This window comes from Ischnura elegans, chromosome 11 (genome assembly GCF_921293095.1).
Source record: "Ischnura elegans chromosome 11, ioIscEleg1.1, whole genome shotgun sequence".
NCBI classification, from domain to species: domain Eukaryota; kingdom Metazoa; phylum Arthropoda; class Insecta; order Odonata; family Coenagrionidae; genus Ischnura; species Ischnura elegans.
The window spans coordinates 56713454-56726704 of NC_060256.1; the positions used below are offsets into that span (position 1 = coordinate 56713454).

Consider the following 13251-nt stretch of genomic DNA (forward strand, 5'->3'; position numbering starts at 1 on the left):
CGAGCGAACATGTTTCCTTTTAGTAGGAAACGGTGAGTCTTGCACCTAGTAAAAACTTAAAGAAATAAAAAAGATAAATCTTCCAACTTGGACATGAAACCTTTCTGCAGTTAGCGATTCATATTTCCTCAACGATCGAACTTTTGTTTCGTTGTGGAGTCAGAGATTTGGTACCAAAAAATTGTACCTCGTACACCTCACCTCATGAAAGTGTTATCTTAGATGGTTTGAAGGTGACCGTAGATCATTGGCTTTGAGGTATGAGTTAGTGGAATTACGATAAGACGCCTGGTTAAAATAAGATATCATAAGAATGGGGAAGTACGGAATAAGATATTATTATTTCAAGCATTTTCTAGACCTCTAAAGGCCGTTTTACACGGTACACGGCATTGCGCAATCTGACGTACGTGCGAAGGCGCAATCAAAATTGCGTCGTGTAAAGCGGTGAATTGCTAGAACACATGCGAGAATGCGTGGACGCGAGACGGCAAAATAGCCCATGTTCTAATTTCGTTCATGCGTTCGCGCAATTCCACGCCATTTTAGAAATTAATGCAGCTCTAACCTGCGCAATTCCGTTTACCGTGTAAAACGACCTTTAGAATCTCGATGGACTACGTATATTTTTAGATTGCATTTTTGGAGGAGTTGTTTGGCTGATAGAGAAAAATAGTAATTTTAGTAGGTAATTCTTTTCATTTTACGAACCTTACTGATAAAATAAAATATTGCAGTAATCGAACAAAAAAGAATACAGCTTTATGTTTATTTGTTTTTCTGCGTATTGGAGGTTCAATTTCGGTTGAATACGAAGTGGTTTTAAAGTTTTGCATATTTCTTTATAATTTCCTTTACTTTTTCGTCATAGATACCTTAATTTAACATTGATTGCTTACTGGTTTCTCAAATTTATTTTTCATTCCCATTATAATTCACTGAAATCAGGTTACAATCTTGTAAGTGATACTCTGGGCAATTTCTTAATGTATACACACTATTCTAATATTTCTGCTGGTTAGAAGTGCCACGTCTAGTGAAAATTACAATGAAACCCTTTCGTTGATGATAGGCGGCTTTAACTTTCTGAAATAAATGAAGCCATATTGAAGCAATGTTAGTTTACAAACAGTATGCTCTATCGTTATCTACTCGACAGTTATGCTCCATAACGATGGTTTATTTGTCAATTCTACTGAGCAATTTTTACAGTGAAGACTCAAATAGAGAGTCTTGTATGTTCATTTCTCGTTTGCTTCTTTTTTGCTGCTTTTGTTTTGTATTTTAAAATGTGCTGAAAATACTGATTCCGAGACATAAATACGACAATGGAAGAGAGAAGAATCTGTTTGTAATAAAAGGTAATGCCCGGAGAAGAGAGAAAGATCACCATGAGAAAGATAGCTTGATTGAGTTTGAAAGAAATTGCCAGCCTCGTAACCTACTCAACGAAGCTGATTTAGTTTCATCCGTCTGAATTGGTTGAGACCAATCCCCGATTCGTATATGTAGATAGCCTTCTTTATTAGATCGGTGACCCCGTTTTGAATTCGCACATCATAAGAGAGACGGGTCTGTGAACTGTGAGGTGCCCCTGAAGATTGATTGACGAATGCAAAATACGTTGTCTCATCTTTACAGGCCGATGCCATAAATTGTAGGATTGAGTTGGGGTGCGGTGTTCAGAGTTTTTGCCTCCATCCTAGAAGGACCAGGTTCAAATCCGTGTGGTGGCGGAGATCTTTCATAGACTGTTCAATCCTTGCTTCACGGAGAGAACTTTTGGTACAACAGCCGGATGGGACGTTAAACCGTGGTCCCCGAGGCACATTTGATTAAGAGAAAGGTAATTCCGTGGCTGGTTTTCTCTCCAATCTGGCCAATCTGTGTGTCGTCCAAGTACCTACATCATTATCCGCGCCATGAAATTACATGACTCATAAATATTTCTGTATTCACAGTACTAAGTTGCTTTTTCCGGTACTATTTATGCCTCGCTCATGTAGAATTATACGAGTACTATTTTCATCAGTGCCTTATATCACCATATATGTACAACTTTATATTGACGAACAAACTACTTTCCTGGTTTTCCGTTGGGCGTTCAATACTACGATACATATATTTTACAATGAAATGTTTAATTCCTCTGTCGTGGTGGCGAGTCGCGTCGTGATTAGGTTGGGGAGCACGTAAGAAATAAGTACAGATATATAGGGAGCGAACACAGTTTATTGCTGCTCAATGAAATAATTAGTATAGAGGGTGTGAACATACCAATCCAATCAAAGCGTAAGGCCTAACGGGGGGGTGTAGTGAAGGAGGGGGGTGGAAGTACTCACTCTGCGAGGGTGGTGGTGACCCAACTGGAGGTCTCCCGAGGAAGGGGATGGTGACCCGGCGATGAGGTCTCCCGAGGAAGGTAATGGTGACCCAGCGATGAGGTCTCCCGAGGAAGAGGATGGTGACCCGGCGATGAGGTCTCCCGAGGAAGGTAATGGTGCAGAGTCCGCGACCGGCAAGGGTGTATTGGCCGAAGGGAGCGCCTCGACGACCCAGCAAGGGGTTCTGCCGTGAGCGAGGAAAAGGCGTAGGCGGGAATGGCCCTGATGCGTCTTCGATGCTCGCTTAAATATTGTTTTTGCCGGGCATCAATGACGCAGGGAGTCGCCCGAAAACCGCTACTCGCGGTTCGTTGACCGGGGTATTCCCTAGGAGCAGGTGCACATGAGCGGGCGGGGAAAGACCAAAGGGGACAAAAGGCGAAGGCGACAAAGTGTCGGGGTATGTTCACCCAAATCCTTCAGGGGTGGACCCCGGCACGCGGGAAAGGCCCAAACGCAGAAGGCGTCGAACGGAACCGTGCCTCTGTGCCGGTCGCTGGGAAAGGGTGAAGGGAGGGGGGTGAGCGCATGAGGGGGGTAGGTGGAGGTTCCCTCCCACATCACCCCCTTAGCAAATCAGGCAACGGGGGGGGGGGGGGGGTATGACAATATAAGGAGCATTTAAAGGGCACACATGAAAGATAAATATTTTAAACAAATGTTTGCAATATAATAAGTGAGTTTACTAAGTGACATTAGAATTAAAATTTAAAAAAAATTAAATCACAATTATACCACAGTATTTACAAACAGGAGAAATTAACGCACTTTAAAACAAAAAAAATAATGTTCATAAGTTTTTGCGTATTGAGTAAGTTACTCTTTAATCACTGTTAGTTTTGGGTTTATTTTTTTAAATAAAAGTTCACTAAGCACAAAAACACTAATTGTTCACCGTTTAGCGGCAGCCCTCTTCCTCCTTTTGTTAAGTTCCCGCCGTCTCTTATTGTGTTGGCGGCGGGAAACCTTTCTTTTTTGGCCCTCCCTCACGCCTTCCATCTCCGCACCGCTCCAATCACTAGCACACAATTGGAGTGTGCACTCCATGGTGCAGTCGTTCGGAGATGGCGGCGGCTGGTGATGGTCGAAGCCATTTCCTGGCGTCGGCGGTCGCTCCGGGGTCGATGGGGGGTGCAATGCAGTGTCATCGTGGGATAGCTCCCACGTGTGCCATGATACGCAGCATGGAGCGGATTTCGTTAGCTCCATTTCCGGTAGGGCACCTGGTGTTGGGGGCCGCTCTGGGGTAGATGGGATAATCAGGCCGCAACCACAATCAATTGCCCCCCACACTGGCGGGGTAGGTCGCGGCGGTACCTCATCCTCGTCCTCCAGGTCCGATAAGGAGCTGCCAAATATCTCCATTAGCCTGGAAAGGCGTGGACGGGCAATTGGCTGTCGATCCATATCTAGAAAGAATATACAGTCTAAGTGCGTGGCCTTCGCCCAGGGAGAGGTCGAAGGTCATAGCGAGGGGTCTCCCTGGTTTCGGGCGGATGAGGAGAAGGGGTGGCGGATGATTTTTCCTCGGACTCAGGCATAGTTCTCGTTCCACTGAGTTCAGGAAAATAGGGAAGAGGTGGGGGAGTCTCGGAGTCTTCGAGGAATCTTGGAAGTGATGGCTGAGGGTCAGGGGGTAAGGGAAGAAGATTCCTGACGTGTGATATAAGACACCGTCCGTTTTGGACATTTTTAATATCGTAAGAGACCGGACTTCTAATTTTTATCACTTGGTATGGACCTATCCAGCGTGACGCCAACTTTCTACTGGTTCCATTAATAAAATTCATGTTTCGGAGGAGGACCATTTGTCCCACCATGAGTGATGGAAGAGTGAGTCCCTCATTGATCCTCTCTCGTTCACTCTCTAAATTTCTCCGACTGAGTTCTGCGGCCTGTTCGTGAGCCATCTGCAGCCTCCGCCGCAGCACGAGTTCATACGGAAGATCGTCGGCGTATGATATGCCGACAGGCTGGAGAACTGCTTCCCATGGCATATCCATTTCTCGTCCATAGAGTAAATATGAGGGGGTAAATCCCGTAATTCGATTTTTACTATTTCGGTAAACAAATAGGGCAAAATTTAAATGTTCGTCCCAATCTGTGTGATCCTGAGACACATAATGTGAAATAACGGAGGCAAAAGATTGATGCGCCCTTTCTAAGCGACCGTTGGCGGCTGGATTATAAGGAGAAGTACAGATTGCCTTAATGTTCAAAATTTTACATATATTTTTCATTAAATTGGAGGTGAAGTTTGCTCCGCGATCTGTCAGAAGAATTTTCGGCACTCCATGGCGGCAAATGACGGTTTCCACGAAGGCCCGTGCCACCGTCTCTGCCGATTGGTCAGGGATCGCGACTGCTTCCGGGTACCGCGTAAAATAATCTTGGCACGTTAAAATATACTTGTTTCCACGAGAGGACATCGGCATCGGCCCAACAATATCCAGCGCTATCTTCTCCATAGGAAGAGTTGCTTCCGTGACTGGCTGCACAGGTATTTTCTTTACTCCAGCCTTCCGTTTCTTACTTGCCAAACAGTTTTTTACGTACTCACGTGTGTCGGAGTAGCATCCATCCCAAAAGAAATGACGTCTCACAATCTCTAGCGTTTTTTCCATTCCGAGATGACCCGCCAAAGGGTTGTCGTGGCAGCGTTTTAATACATATTTCCTCATTACCTTCGGTGCGGCGATCAGAAATCTTGCAGTCGGTGTATCAGGTTCGGCTTTATAGAGAATTCCATCGTCGTCATAGAATAAAGAGGGGTCGTGATTTCTCGCCAATTCGTGATACGGTTGTAGGTCTGGACATGACGACTGAGCACGAAGTATCATTTCCCTGTCCCAGATTGGTTCGTGGGTGGCCGGCTCCTCGATGAGGTTTACTCCTGGAGTCATTCTTGAGAGAGCGTCTACGTGAGGCAGTTGTATCCCCGGTCTATGTTGGATATCGAATGTATATTCTGAGATCTCCATAATCCAACGCGCAAGACGGGGTTTCGGTTCCTTCAAGGTCAAAAGCCACCGGAGAGGGCGATGGTCGGAATACAGAGTGAAGGCACGCCCGAGAAGGTAAACGCGGAACTTTTTTATCATCTCGACGACTGCTAGACACTCCAGTTCCGTTTCCGAATACTTCTTTTCTTGATCACGTAATTGTCGGCTGGCACAGGCCACAGGGTGCTCTCCATCCTCAAATTCCTGGGAAAGAATTCCTCCCAATGCTCGCGTCGATGCATCCGTGCTGAGAATAAAAGCTCTGGAAAAATCAGGAAATCTCAGAAGTGGGTGAGTGGAGAGTGATCGGCGTAGACTCTCAAATGCCTTCTGCTGCTCTTCTCTCCAATTGAAATCATTTCCTTTTTTAATTAATTTGGTGAGATTGCTAGAGAGACTTGCAAAATTTGGTATAAACTTTCTATAATAACCAACCAATCCAAGGAAAGATTGCAATGTCTGTACGTTTGTAGGCACAGAAAAATTTCGGATGGCTTCTACTTTGCTTTCATCGGGCTGGATTCCGCCTGCAGATACCACATGCCCCAAAAAGTTGACTCGCTTTTGGAAAAAATGGCACTTCTGAGGTTTGAGACGTAGATTTGCACTCCTGAGTCTGCCAAATACTTCTCGAAGACCGTTGATGTGCTCTTCTGGAGTTGAATCGTATCGGATAATGTCATCTAAATAACAGGCGCATCCCTTGTTAATTAGTCCTTTTAATACTTGAGTCATCAGGCGCATGAAGGTAGACGGAGCATTAGCAAGTCCGAAGCTCATGCGATTGCACTCATAATGGCCGGAAGGGGTGCTAAATGCGGTGTATTCTTTACTCTGGCTGTCCATTTCAACCTGCCAATACCCACTGCAGAGATCCATCGTAGAGAAAAATTTCGCTCCGCCCAGCTGGTCAAAAGTTTCTTCAATGTTCGGCAATGGAAAAACTTCCTTCTTCGTCACTCTATTTAGCGCACGGTAATCGATGCAGGGGCGGTATTTAACAGGAGCGCTTGGAGTGGAATTCCGTTTGACTAAAATAATTGGTGCCGCCCATGAGCTCGTAGAGGGCGATATGACGCCTTGAGCCAGCATACTATTAATTTCTTCCTCTAAGACAGGTCTGAGAGCGTGGGGGACGCGGTACGGTTGTTTCTTGATTGGCTGCGCGTCTCCGACGTCGATTACATGCTTCACTATATTTGTACATCCTAGGGGAATATTGCCATGAGTGAATATGTCCGAATATTCCAAAATGACACTTTTTAAAGGTTCAAGAACTTCTTCTGGTACATTTTCGAACTGAAATAGTGATAGTATTGAATCTTGCTTCGTTTCATTTGGCCATAATTCAGAGTCTTCTTGCATGTCGGCATTCACGGAAAGAACCAGATATTCGCCGTTTTCGCTACCAATTTCGTCGATTGAAATTTGTGTGCCACATTTCACGGTCTGCTCACAGTTAGAAATATTTCCAAGTAGAATATTTACTCCACCGTCATCAGCGACTTTAGCTAGGGATGGAATTACGAGAATATCTTCCTCCAATCCTTCCACTAATACCTCTTTCCCGGCTAATTCGTGATTCCAAGCCGTTGTTAGCATAAACGTATAGGGAGGAATTTTTAATCGTTTTTTAATGTTTGCCTTTTGAGAAATTACTGCATTTTCCATCATTGCACACGCATTGTCGGTTAAGGCTGAATAGTTCTCTGCACTGTGGTTTTCTTCGACGGACACGTTGGAGTTGACTGATCTCTTTTTACCTTTGCTAGATTCTTCCACTATTTCCACATTTTCTTCCACACTAGAGATTGCGGTATTCCCTGTAAAATCGTCAGCTTCAGAGGTATTCCTGACTGGTGTCTTCAACGGTCCTTTTCTCTCAATAGCCAATCCTCCGTTTGCAGCAAGATCGTCCTGTACTTGCCTCTCGGCAATAAAGATAGCGGTTCGCCCTACTTTATCGTCAACACTCAAAACATTCCCAATAGAAGTCTCTGACGGTATGGCCCTGCCGTCGCCTATCTTTACATTCTTTCCAGGTATATCTTGCGCTTGCCTCTCAGCTGGGGGGATGACTATTTCTTCTAATTTATTGTCAGCACTTAACGTATTCACATGGTAAATCTCGGTTTGCACGGCCCAATCATCATGTTTTTCTCGTTCATCTTCTCGAGTTCCTGTACTATCTTCATGCAGTGACTCTTTTTGTTCATTTCTCGAAAACAGTTGATCTGATTTTTCTCCTGATTCAGTCTCCAAAATGTGATCTAAGCCCTCAGGCAATTCATCAAACTTAATTAAATCTTCGTATGATACTGAAGTACTCTGAGGTTTCAATGGCATTGGTAGTAGTGTGTTATTTTCTCGGAGGTCAAATTCCGGCGACTCAGAGGACATTAAATCCGTATTTACGGTGGGGGTCATATGCGAAATATGAGTGCTAATGCCTTGCAGAGCCGAATCATCGAAGGAAATTAAATCTATTTCCCTTGACGAAACGGTCTTTTGACGGAGCGTCACTTCATGTCCTGAGGTTACTTTAATACTGCGACGGTCTAAGCATATCTGACTTCCATAGCGTGTCATGAAATCCAATCCAATGATTCCGTCGTAAGTAGTCTCGCCCAAATCTACAATCAAAGCGTCATGGGAATAACAGGTATTGTCAATCAAAAACGGAACGTAGCTTTGCCCTGTGACTTTTAATGAGTGACCAGAGGCGCTCTTGATTGGGCGATGATAAGGTAAAACTTCAAGGGCATAGAATGGAAAAACTTTTTGATGCACAATCGTTACTGCTGCGCCTGTGTCTACTAAAAATTCGCAGGATCTTCCAAAAATATTGATTGTCAGAGTCATGCCCGCTGCAGGTAGAACTGCCAATATTAACTCATCCCCGACCCCGCGGCCGGGGTTGGTCCATTTCCCTGGGCGCTCAATGCCTGTTTAGAGGGGCAATCTAAGGGGCGGTGACCGCATTTCTTGCAGAGGCCGCAACAGACTAGAGCACACTCTCTTGATAAATGCGTGCTTTCTCCACAATTGAAGCAGCGTCGCGTTCTTGAGCGGCAATTCCGAGAGAAATGCCCTTCGCGCCCGCAGGAATAGCAACTACGACTGAGATTTACTCTTTCTCCGGTCATAGTAGGCTCAACACGAGGACGAGGTGGTGCCGAAGTGCAGTAGGCTTGTGAATTGCCATCACTGCGGATGCGGTTTACTTGTAGGAGGTGGTGGGAGTGCAAATATCCAGAAGGGACTCCGTTGGAAGAGTTTCCATACATGGCGTTCACCGAAGCGTCGCGTTGATGTAGAGGCGGATAATGGGAATCCAAGGGCTTCGCTGCATAATTTCGAACATTAAATTCTTCATTCAGGGCAAAATCTTCGGCTTCTAACATATTTTTAGGATTTCTCACTTGTACGAAACGACCTATCTCCTCACGTAAGCCTAGCATAAACTGCATAAGGAGCCTGTTTTCCAACATTGCCGTGGCTCCCTCTGATACAGGATTTGCAATTGATTCCCTTAGCTGCCTTGAAATTTTTCTTAGGCGTGTCGCGAAACTTGAAACGGACTCTAGAGGCTGCTGAACACAATTGGAAAACATTCGTTCTAAGGAGAGTGGCGAGATACGACATGCAAATCTTCGTTTGAGAAATGTGGAGAAATTTTCAAAGCTTTCAACTACATGAGGGTTGGCTGATACATATTCAGCGGCAGAACCACTCAAACGCAAGCGAGCAATGCAGAGCGTTTGCTGTTCAGTCCAAGCACTCAAATGACTAGTTATTTTCAATCCTTCTAAAAAGGTGTCTACGGAAATGCTATCGTCACCACTAAAATTGGGTATGAAATACACTTGACTGCCTAAGGCATTATTTGGAATAGGTAAACGTGTTGATGCAAGTGAATCCACATTGCTTTCGGTGGTAGGTGGATTAATTGAATTAATCATTGGCTCGAAGTCAATAGTGTTTGTTAAGGGTTGACGAACACTAGATGAATGTGGGAAAAGAGCGGATGACGAGTCTTGGGTAAACGGATTCATGATGAGAAACAATAGTAATTACAACGATTAATTTATATTTATACACTGGAATCCGGGAAGAGATGCACACCTCACATTGAGCAACAAAACTATTGTTATAAAAAAGTTCGACTCCCATTCACAAAAAAAATTCACAAATTTCGTACTTTCATTCGTAATTTACACCTGACACCAAATGTCGTGGTGGCGAGTCGCGTCGTGATTAGGTTGGGGAGCACGTAAGAAATAAGTACAGATATATAGGGAGCGAACACAGTTTATTGCTGCTCAATGAAATAATTAGTATAGAGGGTGTGAACATACCAATCCAATCAAAGCGTAAGGCCTAACGGGGGGGTGTAGTGAAGGAGGGGGGTGGAAGTACTCACTCTGCGAGGGTGGTGGTGACCCAACTGGAGGTCTCCCGAGGAAGGGGATGGTGACCCGGCGATGAGGTCTCCCGAGGAAGGTAATGGTGACCCAGCGATGAGGTCTCCCGAGGAAGAGGATGGTGACCCGGCGATGAGGTCTCCCGAGGAAGGTAATGGTGCAGAGTCCGCGACCGGCAAGGGTGTATTGGCCGAAGGGAGCGCCTCGACGACCCAGCAAGGGGTTCTGCCGTGAGCGAGGAAAAGGCGTAGGCGGGAATGGCCCTGATGCGTCTTCGATGCTCGCTTAAATATTGTTTTTGCCGGGCATCAATGACGCAGGGAGTCGCCCGAAAACCGCTACTCGCGGTTCGTTGACCGGGGTATTCCCTAGGAGCAGGTGCACATGAGCGGGCGGGGAAAGACCAAAGGGGACAAAAGGCGAAGGCGACAAAGTGTCGGGGTATGTTCACCCAAATCCTTCAGGGGTGGACCCCGGCACGCGGGAAAGGCCCAAACGCAGAAGGCGTCGAACGGAACCGTGCCTCTGTGCCGGTCGCTGGGAAAGGGTGAAGGGAGGGGGGTGAGCGCATGAGGGGGGTAGGTGGAGGTTCCCTCCCACACCTCGTCCCCTGGCCACGAACCCTGATGTGATAGACGAGAGATTTCTGCAGGCAACATTTAAAATATAATGAAGTGTGTATAGATTCCATATTCAATTTATTCACTCTTCTAGTGGTTCAGCCAGAACGATGATTAGGATTGCTGAGGCTAGTGTTCAAGCCATATGAAATTTCATTACACTGATTATATTTCAATAACCACTGCATTCTGTATCTTTTTCCCGTACAATTTATGCCTGGCTCATGTAAAATCATGTAAATTTAAATTTTATCAGTTTCATACCACACGATATATGTTCAAATTATATTACCGAGCAAACTACTTTACTGGTTTTCGGCTGGGTGTTCAATAATACGATATGTATATTTTGCAATGAAATTTTCAAAGTCTAGTCCCCTTTCCACGATCCTTGAGGTGTTCACACGTGCTGATGAAAGTTAAATATAATGTAGTATGTATAAATTCCATGTATAATTTATTCACTAATCTAATGCTTCAACCGGAACGATGATTGGGGCAGTTGAAGTTAGTGTTCAAGGCATTCCGAGGCATATGAGTACATACTTGGTATATACTTACTTCTATTCTCTCTTTAAAAATAAGTAACTTAGCTACTTGAAGCAATTTTTTCTGTCAGAAATGACATAATGTACCTAGTATGTGGTATGATTTGAAGTGAAATGATATAATATAGTAGTCTAACATTTTGACAAGAATTGCTCCTGATTTTTTCGTGACCCCCCATAACACAGAACAATCACTTATGAAAAATATTTCTCTGTTGTTGGAGCACGATTATGGTACAGTGTTCCAAATGAGGTTAAGATTCTGGCTCTTTGTCTGCCTTTAAGCAAAGAGTTTTTCGATATTTACGTGCCCATGAAACTGTACCACCTCTCTTTTTACTTCTTCTGTTTTATATTTTCATATTATTTTCATTGTAATGTATTCGCCCATCCTATATTTTCCCATTATAAATTAATTTGTGTATTATGAGCTCTATTGTACGGTGTTGCCCCATTTTGTTCTAAATGCACAATGTCCAAGAACAACAAACCATATCAATTATTATGAGTGTAAATTATATAAATGTTACATTTGGATCTCCTAGCACTCCGATAATTTGTATTTTGGCGTGTCCTAAGGTGCCATTTGGGTTTTAACGTGGTATATTTTTATCATGGGCCGAATGCTCTACCCAATAGGCCATCACGTCGCGCTCAACTTTAATTAAAACTTGCCATTACCTGTGATTGATTGATTACATCCCCTTGATCAGTTGATTGGATGTTCCCAATATTTGTTTTTAGCTACAGTGATGGATGAGGAAATATTAAATTGGTTGAGTGGCAATAAAGGTCTTCTTGGTCATTCTCATTTATTCCCAAAGTGTTAAGTGCTTCCTTATCTTGAAATAAAAAGTAGTTGCACTTCTACACAATTATGTTTTCCACACTATAATTGTGTTAGTGTAAGTGTAAAAAAGTGCAAGTACCTTTTATTCCAATATGTTGAACTTCCACTATATCGGGCCTGTATCTGTTGAGTATCTTTTTATCAGTTGGGTATCTTTGAGAATCTATTTCATATCATTTCCTTCAAAAAAGCACTCATGTTCCCTTATCTGTATTTATCTTTTTTTACTCCGCGCAATTACTTCCTCTGTTGAAGATATGTTTCGTTTTACTACGTAACGGGAATAGTTTTTAGAGTTCATGTTTTTCTTTCTGCCGGAAGGACAAAGTTCTATCGATTACTCGCGGCACCGTTTAAGCTTTTTTTGACCATTTTTCGCCCTCCTGGCTTCTTGTATCCAGTACTATTCCAAGAAGGCGGAAACTGGAATGAGAAGGGGCGCTCCCCTTTCGCTATTTTGTTGCGATACTTGAAAGAGAGAATGGCAACTCTCAGAAATCTAATAAATGCTCTCTAACGGTGTAAAATACTAGTCTTTTTATTTCCTTCCAGATGAGAAAAGCTCAAAATTGCGAGCATAGCCTTCTTAATTCGGCCATCCGTATACAATACTTGCGTGTTAGCTTTATTGTAAATAAATTAGGTTTACCAAAGTAGCAAATATGTGCTCAGCTGGACTTCTCCGCTATCAACTAAAATGAGAGAAAAAGTTTAATTCGATAGAAAGTGAATAAAATTCGATACGGACAATTATTATCAGTGGGTAATGAAGCATTTTATTTTATACCGTCGGAAATAACTCTTGGGTAAATGTGAGAGCATTCAGCGTAGCTATATATGTACTAAAAGCCATGGCCTACTAGTTATTTGGATTACTAGCAGCTTGGTAATAAATCCGATATTTTCATTGAAGCTAAAAATTAGCAGCAACCGTGAAAACATGAAAATTAAAAACAATTAAATGGGAATCTGTCGTTAATCTCGGAGACTTTTTTCATCACTATTCATATAGCTTTGAAGAACTTCATGAGATAAAATGTTCTTCCGATTGAATAAAACACCACAAAACAATGCTATCGGTGGAATGCTGTTTATTTTTCAATCGTGGCGGCATGCGGAGTAACCAAAAATCTCCACCTCCTTTCCTAACTCTGAGGTTTTGAACACTAACTCTCAGTGAGAAAGTAAATCTCAAAGTCTGAATGCGGCATTGTGATAGATGTTGCGAAAGACAGCGGAGGAAAAAAAAGAGAAGAATAGATCGCGCGCCCGCAAGAAAAATAGCTCAGCTGCCGAAGGAATCGAAGCTCAGCGGAGCGGAAACTTGAATGAGGAGGAACGGATATTTTTTTTCCATTCGCGAGGCATACGTTTTGCCGAAGAAGAGTACATCGAGGAATAGTCTCAGAGAAGAAAAGGAAAG

The 13251-nt window shown here is 43.6% G+C and overlaps 2 protein-coding genes across 3 annotated transcripts; one reads left to right on the forward strand and one right to left on the reverse strand.

The window, feature by feature from the left end:
* Positions 1-2170: 2170 nt before the first annotated feature.
* Positions 2171-10344, forward strand: LOC124168451 (variant surface antigen C-like). Its single transcript, XM_046546700.1, has 2 exons — positions 2171-2480; positions 9840-10344. Exons 1-2 carry the CDS (start codon positions 2404-2406, stop codon positions 10042-10044), a joined length of 282 nt encoding a protein of 93 aa, XP_046402656.1. The 5' UTR covers positions 2171-2403; the 3' UTR covers positions 10045-10344.
* On the reverse strand, positions 3238-9892 carry LOC124168450. 2 transcript variants are annotated; one of them, XM_046546698.1, is made up of 2 exons: positions 9810-9892; positions 3238-3793 (listed from the first exon to the last, which is right to left on the reverse strand). In XM_046546698.1, exon 2 carries the CDS (start codon positions 3789-3791, stop codon positions 3276-3278), a length of 516 nt encoding a protein of 171 aa, XP_046402654.1. In that variant the 5' UTR covers positions 3792-3793; positions 9810-9892; the 3' UTR covers positions 3238-3275. The 2 variants fall into 2 exon arrangements, with proteins under 2 accessions (XP_046402654.1, XP_046402655.1); XM_046546699.1 differs by having other exon boundaries at positions 3238-3753; positions 9810-9890.
* Positions 10345-13251: the final 2907 nt, after the last annotated feature.